Here is a 12903-nt window from a genome sequence, read left to right on the forward strand (position 1 = left end):
GTTGGAAACAGAGCAGCACACCATTAAAATGCAATCAGGTTCCCTGCCTGCCTACACGTGTAATCCTGATCCATTTTGTGAATGTAATGTTGGAGCTTAATCATACTAAGGCGTGATTGAAATGCGACTGACACTCAATGACCCTCACTGAGTCTGTGATGAACCCCTGCTTTGAGGCTGGCATACATTTGACCTCATAGTAAAACATGCTAAAAAGATATCAACGTTGGGCCAGTCTTTTTAAGGAGCCACAAAAGATTGGATGGGAAAAAAAAAAAAAAAAAATCAAACCAATGGAAACTGTTTATTTAACTATTTATAGGTGTGGCTAATAATTGCGATTGAGATTTAGCAAAGTTTCCGTTAAAGATCGACAGACAAATTCAAGGCTGATATCAGTTATGGTACTTCTAAATTTAAACTTTTTTTCTTTCGACAGGAAACATCAATTTAGCAACTACACCAGCACCCCGAAAACTAATTTTAATACTTTATAGTTGGTTACTATTAGTGCATAAAACTAAATGACAAATAGAAGTTTTTTGTCGATTTTGGGTTTTTATTGGTTTCATATCATTAAAATGTCAAGTTGACAAGCTTTCAATTCTAATTGCTTACATCTAAAAACCTTTGGAAGTCCTACTCCTTGCTTTCCTTGACAAAAAGCATATACTGTGGTTTATGTTTCATATTTCAATCGGCAGAAGTAAGAAAAATTCCTCCATCCCCTTTTCTTTCCCCTCTTCACCTAGATGCAGTGTCGATTAAAGGCTTGTGTTATTCTATATCAAGAGCCTGTTATAGCCGCCATATTTGTGTTGTTGTATTGATCCCTGAGGGGCGAATTTGTCTTTCAGTCTTGTCCTGTTCCCGGTGCTAAGCAAAGGAGGTCCTGTCCTCAACTGTATAAAAAAAGGAAGTGGAGAAAAAGGAGAGAGGGAAGGCCCTGCAAGGACAAACCATTGATTCTCTCATGTGTTAAGTGTCAATGTTTCATACAGATGTTCAGAATTTCCTCTGAATCGTTTATCTCCTTCTCACCCTCGTTTTTTTCCTTCTAAAAATGTGACCAGAGGTGTTATGTAATTATGTAAGCCCAAATGCTCGTCACTCACCTCAGGAGTGTGAATTACAGTGTCCTGGCTCACTATGAAATCATCACACACATCTGCTCCTGTGTTGGCAGAACAATGGTGTTCGTTACTACAGTGGTTTCCAAAATTAGCTGCCACAGTGGGGAGGTTCAGAGAATTGGTGAAGATTTTTTTTTTTTATTGTACAGAGCATATCGGGGGGGGGGGGGGGCCTCACTGTCATAGTTTGTGATTGTAGTATTGATTGAGAGCCCCCAGATGGTAGAATCCACATATTGTATCTTTAACATCCTGCGAAAAAACCTTGCATACAGTAAAAAAAAACAAACAAACAAACAAACAAGGACAGTAAGAAAAAACATAGAGGAAATTTAACTTGTTACCCTTCAATTAAAAAACATCCAATTGAGGTTCATTGGTTGTCACAACATCACAACAACTTTTAAAAGCATTATGGGTGATTTATTCTAAACATTAACAAACTAAGATAGGCTTAAAGCTTGTTTAAGCAGACCAAACAGTGATGTCATGGTGCACTGACACGTGGGACAGTACTCCTCTACATCACTGCAACAAGGTGAGAAGTTGAACCTCAAGAGGTGAACAAAAACAACGGTGTTAGGTTTGTCTTCCGATGAAAAGGTCAACATTGAATCAGCCAAGAAATTCTGTCTTTCAGTCCTTTGTACGTGTAAAGCTCCAATAGTCCTGGAACCTACATTTCCCATCATGCAATTCAGAAGTGTCTTTCATTAAGCCCCAAGAGGACCCATTATTCAGTTCCCGTAGCTCTAATTCATTAAGAAGAGTTTCAGTTAGCATCGTCAGAGTCAACTTCTGAAAAATTCTGAAATAAAATTTTTCATCTAGTTTCATTTGATACAGTATGTGTTCTACGACAGATAATCCAGTTACTGTCAGAGACATATTTCTGATGTGACGTCTGCAGGTGGAAACAGAGTTTGGTAACATCTGAACAAGCCTGTAACACGTATAGTTTTTAAAACCCAAGGAACTGAAAGAAGAGAGAACAGTGAATCAACTGAAGATAACAAAAAGTGCTGTCGATGAATGTCAGTTATTTGGCAGCCTCAGAAATGGAAGTTAAACCTAATGCAAGGGACTTTCGATTCGTGTTGATCTCCTCGACCCCTGAGGACAAAGCTGTACCTTTTATCTCTTCACTGATCTTGTCCTGTGCATTAGAGTCGTCTTTTCATTCAGACTCATCCTTCCTCGTTTTTCGCAGTGATACTAATTGTTCACAGTGATTCTTTTTACGTGGAAACTGTAAATAAAGGTTCCTGTCCTTATCTGATACTGAACCAGTGGCAGGGTAACAAACATTAAAAGTTATTGGTAATTGTCTGTCTTCTTCCTGATTGTCTTCTCAGATTTGGTCGATCGTATCGAGGCATCAGTTTTAATTTCAGTCGCTTTATAATGAGTTTAAAACTCCAGCAGGTTTTCCGGCTCTGCTTCATATCAGCACCATGGACAGCGCACGGCCATGCTGCAGGATGGAGACCAGTGCATGGCAATGCAATGCAACGTGACCTTTCAATTTTATTGACAACTTCAGGTCTATCTTTTGGTACAGTTTCTAAAAGAGGTGTGCCCCCACCCTCATGTCCAGTGTTATGCCTTAGAATTCAGATGGCCTTTAATATAGCAAACAGAAAGGTTCCAAAGGGAAGTCATCAGTTGATTGCAAAAACATTAACCTGATGACAAAGCTTTTTATATCACATTAATGAGGGGTTTAGCAGCAATGCACCCAGGACTTTTTCGATTTCAATATTGAAAGGATTTTTAAAGACAGTTCATATTTTACACCAAACTTAACAGTCACCTTGTTTGTATTTGTCCCTACAAACTCAATGAAATTAATTTCAAAGAAGACTCTAATTGATGCAGGATGTTGTAGAGAAATACTCTGTCTCTCTGTCTGTCGTCCTCATTTGAACTAAGAAGACCCAGATGCTTGTGTGTCATTTGGCACCAGTTTCAACATGTTCCCCAACAGTCTGATTGCTCAAGAACCCACATGCATTGATGGCTTCCCGTAATCTGGACCAGATTTCTATAAAAGTTTGCAACATTAACAAAGTGACATTATTGCGAATTATTGCCTCAAAAGGGATTAGTCTATGCACAAGGTGTAGCCACAAGGGCGAGCTGAGACCGATGACAATGTGTTACTCATGTATATGCAATATACCAACACTCTGTGAATGTATAAATATGCTCTGCAACTGGGACTGCCCCGGGAATCTTTGATGCATTTGTGATTGATGTCACTTCTGTGGCTGATTTCCCCTTTTTGCAAAAAGAACACTTATTTTATGCAACGAAATACACAAAGACAAACTGCTTGACTTCAGCAAACAGAAAAATCCACAACAAGGGCAATGTTTATTCTTATGACTACTGTGTACACTATAGGCTGAAGCAAAAACAACAGGCAGCTGACATACAGGATGTTATGTGGAATTTTTAAAGGACTTTAAATAGCACATAAAAAGAGAAAGGTCGCCATTTACTACAGTGCATCTTTTTTTTCCATTTACACATCCAACTAAATGCAAGAGTACAGTATACACGCTCCTGCTTCTTTTTACACTGGGCAGGTGTAGACTGGACCCGTTGGGGAAGAGTTTTGAGGCCTGAGCAGGGAGGAGGGAAGTTGCACCTCCCCATTCAGACAGCAGGGCTGGAGCAGATAAAAGCTCAGATAGTGATTGAAAGTGATGGTAAAAGGATTTAGCCTGGGCATTAACAGAGAGAGAGAGAGAGAGAGAGAGAGAGAGAGAGAGAGAGAGAGAGAGAGAGAGAGGGGGGAGAGAGAGACATACACACACAACGAGAGACAGGAAGCCAGGGAGGCAGAGAGAGAGAGAGAGAGAGAGAGAGAGAGAGAGAGAGAGAGAGAGAGAGAGAGAGAGAGAGAGAGAGAGAGAGAGAGAGAGAGAGAGAGAGAGAGAGAGAGAGAGAGAGAGAGAGGAGGAGAAGAAGGGAGGGTGATATTTTCCATAAAGCCTTTTTCTTTCTTTCTTTCTGCCCTTGAGCATCCCGGGTAAACCCAAGCTTGTAAAGTGGGAAGAGGAGGAGGAGAAAGAAGGGCGGGCACAAGCCCTTCCTCAAAGTCAATATTTTATACTTTTGATACTCCTTGACGTTGGATTTTACTCCTCTTTTTGCACCAGCCGTTTCCAGATCTAGGACACGGATCTCGCGTGCGCAGCCGTCTGCGGTGATTTAAAAAAAAGTATCCGGTAGAAGAAGGCAACAAAAAAATATATACAAACAACGAGGAGCCGGGCCGGCGGATATCGCGGAGTACAGTGAGAACAGCGGCGGGGAGCGAGTACAGTGGACGATCAGAGGAGGAGGAGGAGGGGGGGATCTTTGTACCTACAGAGGGGGGGACGTCCACGGACTCCTCCACACAAAGTGCTGACCTGTCTCTCGGATGCACGTTAGAAGTAAGTGCTTTATCTGATACAATCTCAACACGGTGCATTTTGCTGTCTTGCTCTTTGAAGTCTGCACTGAGGAGCTGATCTGAGTTCAGCACATTTATCCGGACCAGTACGGGATAACCAGAGCGGTGAGGGGACTTTGAGCTTTATTTACATCATTTTAGGCAACAACATTACTGCTTTTTATCTGTGAGCATACAGGATACACATATTGTAAGACGTCCTGCGCCTAACTGTTGTCATTGACACACCCCTACGACGCTGTCAGTTCTGGGAAATCGCTTTGGCGACTTTACTTGACAGCTGAACTAAGTCCGCAGGGTTGTTGTGTGGGACAGGCTGCTGTGTATAGGACCTGGCTTCGGTCAGTGCGGGATAACGGCCGGATTATGATCAATGAGGGCACACTGCAAGAAGTGTCAGCTTTGCCTCATGCATTTATTCATGTAGTCTTTTAAAATCGAATAACAGTTGAATGAAGTCCAATAATAAAAAAGTGCAGTGCATGCTGGTGTGTTGAAAGTGTATTATTTAATTAAATACAACATGCAGAAGCAAGACAAACCATTTTGAAATTTCCAATATTCATATCCATCCAGGAAAATGACACCTTTTTAAGAAAAATCAGTGAAATACCATTTTCAGGGGAAATCTCTCCTTTACGCACAATTTACGCACGTGACGTGGATATCTGATTGATTCTTTTAAATTACTTTCTCATGTTGATATTTCTTGCAGTGCTCTTACTAAAAAAAAACACATCTAAAGCCCATCTCCTGCATCTATGAGCTGAAAGAGTGATTACAACTCCTGCAAGCAGCCGGCAGCAGCACGTGTTTTTACGCACAAGGTTATCCACACGACACGCCGCTTTTAATGCCTTTTTTATGTACAACTTAGTGATGAAAAAAAATAATAATAATAATAATAAGTGCACCACAGGGGAGTTGACACCTTTCACAAAACTTGCCCGCCGTGTAACCAACGTTCTGTTTTTAAAAAATCCCCCTAAAACTTCTCCTCATAAAGTCTCAAGACTGATGGGATGTTTTTTCACATTCCAAGTTAAATTACAAACAATTACCATAGAATAATTAGGGACTTAATTATCTTACCAAATAAGAACGCAACCCACTCATCCACGTGTATATTTCAGAGACTTGCATTCAACTTTTAATTCATGCAAAAGAGAAACAGCACGCTGGATGGATTTAAACTTCCACTGAGCTCTGATGCTCCTCATGCAGCGTCCTTTCGTTTACACTGAGATCAAGCATGTGGTGAATAGATGAGCATACATAAGTGATCACACTAACACCCCGTTTGTCCTCGTTTCAACTCTAGGACAATCCGAGGAGCTCGAACAGCGCAAAACGCCCAATGGATGTATCTGAGGACGCAGCAGCAGCTTCCTTTCCTCCATCCTCTCTGGCTGGCAGCACCGTTCCACCGCAGGACACATAGCTCTTAGGCATGGACCCGCGTTAACGCCACCCACCAAACTCCCAGCAACACTATGCTTAAAGTGTATGCCGAGATCCATCTCAGTAACATTATCCGCCTCTCCATCAATCGCTCATCTTCCTCAGGAAGTCAGCCGTTAAAACAAGAAAGTGTCCCTCTCTCGGCGCTCTGGGGGTCGTCGATATTTGTGAAGAGACACTGAGAGAGAAGTTGCCGGTAGTGTCCTCCTGTCATCCATAAATCTGGAGGCGAAACAGCGATAAAGTTCAGCAATATGGTGGTGAGGATGTCCACTGTTTCCTCATGATCACCGCTCCATGCGCCTCACCTCTCCGCTGAGCTCCGTGGCCCCCTCACCCTGCGCCGGACCCCGCTCCAAACACCCCATCACCCCCCCTCCTCCTCCTCCACCAGCCTGCCATGCTCCTCCAGGCCGTGTATCTGCTGCTGCTGCACTGCTTGGCCTCAACGCTGGGCCAGTACGAACTGTGCAAGTCCCTGGTGAGCACGGATGAGGGCTCGGTGTGGGAGCATTACGCGTGCCAGCCCAAACAGGCGTCCATGAAAGACTACATGCGGATCAAGGTGGATCCGCCCGGGATCACATGTGGAAACCCGCCTGAGAGGTTCTGCACACTGGTGAGTACACGTCCGGATTTTTAAAGGCTTCTTTGAAACTTTTATTCGTCACTTTAAAACTCTTGGGAAATGTAGGTCAAAATAAGGAAACTGATAAGAATCTGTTTCGTCAAAAGTAGCTAAAAGTGTACAATGTTGAAAAGGTGTATCATGTCAACGAGATCTAATATAACGCACTTATCTAAAAAAAGTGCGTTTCTGTGGAGGAAGACAGAAGCAATCAATCCCAGATTAAGACTTCAGATTAAACAAAGAAGAAAAGGTCATCAATGGAAATTAAACACGTTGGAGTAGTTTACCTCTAGAAGCTTCTATGAGGGTTTACAGGTTATGTTGGTGGAGACAGAAGCAATCGCTCTCAAACTATTACATTAAGACTTCCTGGCAGATCACAGATCAACTCTATTGCAGAACTGTAGGAGGGCCGCATGAAGTGAGTTTTACCAAACATTTTTAACAGATGTTTGCTTTTTCGACAGTCCTAATAAATATGACCATTTGAAATTCTGCATAGATTGAATGCACTTACTATACTTTTTACATGGAACAAACCATACTTCTCACACATGCAGTTAAGCTTGAGATTGACTCACAGCAAAGGTCAAATTAAAGTCAGAGCAGGATTCACACCATTAAAGCTACAGGGATCTAAAGGGGATGACATAAGTGCGATGACTTGGCAAAGCTCGACCTCCCTCAGAGAGCTCCGGAGGTGTTGTTTACATTAGTATGGACTTGGCAGCCTGGGATCTGGTTTGATTTCCTCTGGTAAAAAAAATGCATATAGCAGGACCTTTTTACTTCCAAGGACACTGAAGGGTGAGCTGAGGGGGAAGAAGTCGTTAAAATGTCTTCCACAGCAATATTTAACAACGCTTTGGCCTGCAGGCTTGTTCCCATCCCGGCTAATGTAAGAGTAATCATTTGAAACAAGGGTTATAAAATCATTGTGATCCTACGAGGGCTGCAATTAAGCTTCCTCTTTGCCTCTTTGGTGGAAAGTTTTTATGTTTGACTCATAAGACTTGACTCACTGTGAGACAGCAAGTTCGTCCTCTTGATGATCGAGTGTCCGCTCGCTTAGTTTGGCCGGCACTGGAGGTGTCAGACCTAACTCCAACGGCCATGAGTCAAAATCTCACAGAAAGTGTTCGCAGAGAGAGCGCTCAGGCCTGTCTACATCATGTCCTGCTGTTAATTAGTTTTTGTCTGTGTGGCTGAAGATGTGTTACCCTCCACTTCCTCTCACTTAACAGCACGTGGGGTCATTTGACAGCGGGAGTGGATATGGTGCTCCTCGGATACCTAATGGTTAATGATTTGTTTAATGTAGAGGTAGCGGAAACCACTGTCGTCTTGAGAGAGCCTCTCCAATGTCTTCTCCTGAGCTGGGAGACGGACACAGCGAAGGGAAGGTGAAGTGAAGAGAGATGCTCGCTGCCATAACGTATTGACGTCTGCCCCCTAATGGCCCCAGCCTGGAAACTTCTATAACTATGTTTCTGAGTGAGCAATGATGAAATATTGATGGGGTTCTTAATGGGCTTCCTTACAAGGGTTAGCCTGCGTCGCTCCAGCCAAAGGATCCATAGTGCAGAAAGAGAAAGAAAGAAAGTGGGATTCAGAGAGGGTGGGACAGGAAGGAGTCTGCTCTTGGTCAGCACTTTTTTCGTCGGTCGAGGTCTTTTTAGTGGAAAGTTGCGGTTCTTCTCAGGTCATCTGCCGCTCTGGGAATTTAATCAGACCCCCCCATGGCGTGCAAGAACTAAGGATTTAGAGAGCGAGCGAGCGAGCTGGGAAATGAAAGTTTACTTAAGAAATGAGGGATGACGTCGTCAAATTTATGCATAATGAAACCACAGTTGATTTAATACTGTGATTTCATTATTATTTGAGAGTTTTTATTTTATGCCATGTCTTGTCTATCACGTTTTAATCCACATTTGTGCATTTATCTAAAATAAAAACTCTACATTCGGAGTTCGAGATCAATGTGCATCCACTCAGCTTTAATCCATCTACACACACTTAGCAAGGAATCTAGCCCATTACTTCTCCTGTTTCTTCATTTTCACCCACAAAATAACTATTAGCTGAGGGTTATTGGTATACAGATCATTTATTTTCAGGAAAACACTTTTTTTCCCCCCTTCTACCTCCTGCCTCCCCCTGGATTTGGCAGCTTTAAATGAAAGCCAGTTTCTTATCTAATTGGTGTACATTTACATTCACTCATTTAGCAATCCCACAAGTTGAGGGAAAGTCAGGGCACTGAAAACAAAAAAAGCCTACATCACCCAGTGTGCAGGGTTGCACATCCCTAATAAGACTTGATACGTACTGCAGAAGATGCAAATTATTTCTCCCCATTTCCCTCACCCTATGAGTGCTACAGCTTTCATAAAAACTATGGGAAAATTCACTTTTTTTTTTCTGTTTTTTTGATGTACTGTAGCTTTCCCTGCTTGCATTGCTTTACTGTAGTTTTTTGGTGCCTCCATCTCCGCAGGGATGAATTTTTTTCCACTCTATTTATCTCTCTTGTTTTCTGGGAATGCAGCATTCTTTCTCCTCAGCCAAACAGGCCAGCATGTTGGCTTCCATAGACATGACGGGCTTCCAGCACTTTGACTAAGATGCTACTGTCACTAGCACTTCACTAGTTTCTTTGTAGTTTTCCCTTGTATGATAGCTACTATGGAGTATTCGCTCGCAGTTGAGGATGATGGAGTAAGGCGGTTTGAGAGGGAGGCTGAGGCGGCGTGTTGCAGAGGGGGGAGAGCTAATGATGAGGGAGAGGTGAGGAATATCCAAGCTTAGCTAAGCAGAAAGATGAAATCACATCACAGTTCCACAGTAGTACACATAGTGTCGATATATAATACGCCGCACTCAAAAAGAAAAAAGGTCTCGCCGCGCCCGTTGTGTGTTATTTTGCGTTTTTTGGCGTTTGAACCGAAACCTTCAATCACCAAATCTCCCTCAGGCCCATGAACAGAGAGCCGGAGGATGCTAGCGTGTACAGGAATGTACAGTGATGGGACTGTGTGAAAACGAGTGCACGAGTTGGCCGAGCACACATGATAGTATGTCTAAGAACACAACACACCTTCCTGTTTCACAACACATTTGCCCGTTTTAGAAGGTAGAAATCAGCCAGCTCTAAAAATAGACATGAGAAGAGAGAGAAGCCGCGCAGCAGCGGAAGGGGAGCATGCAGGAAGGGGAGGAAGATGGCAGCTGGTAGCGTGGATCAGTGCTACCCAGACTGGGCCTATGGCCATGCTTCAGCCTCCCTGCTCAGTGTTGAGCTGCCAGGGCCCCGGCAGGCCTGCCCTGCACAGCAGTGGGGCATCAAGGCCGTGCAAAAGGGCCACGTACATCCAGCAGAGGGCCATCCCTGATGCGGCCCTCTGGGGTAAAAAGCCAACCCATGTGGCCGGTGTTCTAATAATACACGCTTGGAGGGGAATTTGGGAACAGCAGGAGCAGGTTTGACAGTGAGGGCCGTAATTAAGGAAAAGAAATAAAGAGTGACTTGACCAAGAGAGATGGGGAGGGTGCAGTGATGTAATGGTACTGCTTGCTTCTCCATCAGGACATGGTTGAAAGTGATAAGAGTCCGCTTATATGTGTTGACAGAATGCAAGGATAGTTATAAGTGAGATTTATCCTTTGCTGAGGTGATACTCTAAGACGGATTGACCGCGGGGGCTTAGACAGCCTGAGGTGAACTTAACGAACTGCCGCGTCTCACCAATGAGGATTTCAGGATGGACGGCTATGAGAGGAGGAGAGACCATGAGCAGAGAAAGACAGATTACGTGTTTGCATTGAATTAAGAGACTTGGACTGGACACAACTTTCAAGTTGCAAATGAAATCTTTTTGTGACCCAGGTTGCTACGTGTGTCGTTTATGAATTCTGTTCCTGGTGGAAAAAAAATGAAAAAAAGTTTGACTTACTGACTCCATTGTAGAGATTTGAGGAAACAGACAAGGATGAGGAGTCTGAGTCTCGTTGCTTTCCAACTGTCTTCAAAGCTTTCCAAACATATTCCAATACAACAGAATCCAACTCAAATATTCAGGCAGGAGAAATTCCCATGGAAATACTGCAGAAAAGTTCCAGAGATGAGTTCTGTTGATTTGAAATGTTTGTAAAGCTGGAGGAGACTCTCAATCATTCAACGAAGGTTGTGAGTAAGACTGTGGACTGTAAAATAAACTATCTTAAACTGAGGCGAGGAGTGTAAGTTTCCAACAACTTTCCTAAAAAAACACACAAAAAAACCTGGAAATTCATCGAAAGTCTCTCTCTTCTTTCTGTGTTTGCTTTCAGCCAGACTCAAAGATGAATGTTGAATTTGATTTGTATTGATTTTAAACTTTGAGGAAAAAACTGAAAGACAAACTCAATGCCCTGATTGACATTCTTAATCCTGGAGGCCAAAGTTCCTTAAAGATCCGAACGAACTACAGGGTGAACTAAAGTTTTATTTTTTAAAGGGCTTAAATCAATAAATAGAAGAAAAAAAAAGAAACACCAGAATGTTCCTTTAACATCACTTACACAGTGTAAAGTTGAAATATTAATGCACTGTATATGTGAAATAAAGACGTCAGAAATCCTGTTAAAAATGCCAAAAGAGGTGATGTCACTTGAGTCAGGTTTAGGATCAAATCTGGAGGAGCGCAGTTGAAAAAAAAAGAGTTAATCGAATGTTAATATCTGATTGAGGCAAGAGGTCAGAGGTGACGTCCGCTTAAAAAAATCAAAAACATTAATTAAACAGTGGCTCGTCATGTTGCATTGTGGATAATGTAGTGCAATATTTTGAATACAAAAATCAAGACTCAACGGGGAGGTAATACATATCGCTGGTTCGGTCATCTACTTAAACAGGACATTGTAAACATAACATTTTTTTCCCCTCGTATTTGCTTTTAGAAATAAACAACAGAGAGAAAATGATATTAAGGCAGCTAATGTAACATTGTCTAAAAGCTTAAAATCCTTTTTTCCAGCCTGTCTGCCTCTCTTTATCTACATCTCCTGCTTTGTGATTGGCCGAGATTTAATAACAGACTTCCATAAAAGATAATAGCTTTTACCTGAATTCACCTCATCAATGCACTGCCTAAAAAGCAGCATCGCTCCCAGATGTTTCCTTCTTTCAGTGCTTTGTATTGGCTTTATTTATAACTTGGTTTTAAAAGCACCGTACAAATTTCACTGGTCATAGAGATCTGCCTCTGCTTTCAACCAGCATGTTGTCCCCGCTTTGTCCTTCTTCTTCTTCTCTCCTCCTCCAGCCAATCACACAAGCCTCCGGTCAACATTTACTTTTAGCTCTCACACACACACACACACACACACAGACATAAACAACACCCACCCACACAAACACACATCTAAGATACATTTACACTTCCTGACTGCTTTTTGGTGCACGGCGAGACATTTCACAGCCAGAGAATGATCACAGTTTCAGGTAATTAAAGTAAACAGCAGGTATATGACTTGCAATTTCTTACATGTGCGCACACACACACACACACACACACACATTTCATTCAGGGTAACAAGAATCTCCTGTATGATGGAAAAACCTTGGATGAAATAAAAGATTAACGTCATAAGTGAAAAAGCAATATCCTTTTCTTGTCCCCTCGGTGGCCTTTTTAATGGGGGGGTCATTTCATTTGATGTTTCTCCCAAACAAAATAAATTGTGTTCTCTGAGTGTGTGTCTCTACCTTTATTCCCCTCGCTAGCAATATAACTTAGAAACTTCTATAAGTGGAGGAAGAAATAAAGAGGAGAGGGAGGGAGAGGCGGCCACAGAAGATATTTCGTGGGCGACAGAAATGGTCATAAAAGCGATGGAGGAGAAGGAAAAAGAATCTCTTTATTCTTTTATTCTGGTGAAAGTGTAGAATTGTCACTTTGTTTTTCTTCAGGACAGTCCCAAAATAATTGACTTCTAATCTGATGCGTGTGTGAGATTATTTTCCAGGAGGTCAGAGAGCTTTCCGAGTAGACAAACTTCCACACTCGAAGACTCCAAAAATGAGTGTTAAGGATCACATTGTTATCCAGCGACTAAAAAAACAAGGAAGTCACTCATTGCGAGGGGAATCATGGCGGCTGTTGTCGTGGAGACAGGATCCCAGTGCGTATAATTGCTGGAGGGGCTTAGCAGCGCGGGCCACCTGCTGCAGC

At 42.5% G+C, this 12903-nt stretch overlaps 1 protein-coding gene across 2 annotated transcripts in view; it reads left to right on the forward strand.

The window, feature by feature from the left end:
* Positions 1-3943: 3943 nt before the first annotated feature.
* Positions 3944-12903, forward strand: part of ntng2b (netrin g2b) — a 70262-nt gene continuing 61302 nt past the window's right edge. Inside the window, exons 1-2 of one of the 2 annotated variants that reach the window (XM_079363621.1) lie at positions 3944-4579; positions 5921-6679. In XM_079363621.1, coding sequence (XP_079219747.1) covers positions 6461-6679 — 219 coding nt within the window. In that variant the 5' untranslated portion in view covers positions 3944-4579; positions 5921-6460. The other variant, XM_079363622.1, reaches the window with a different exon arrangement.

This window comes from Symphodus melops, assembly GCF_947650265.1.
Source record: "Symphodus melops genome assembly, chromosome: 16".
NCBI lineage: Eukaryota > Metazoa > Chordata > Actinopteri > Labriformes > Labridae > Symphodus > Symphodus melops.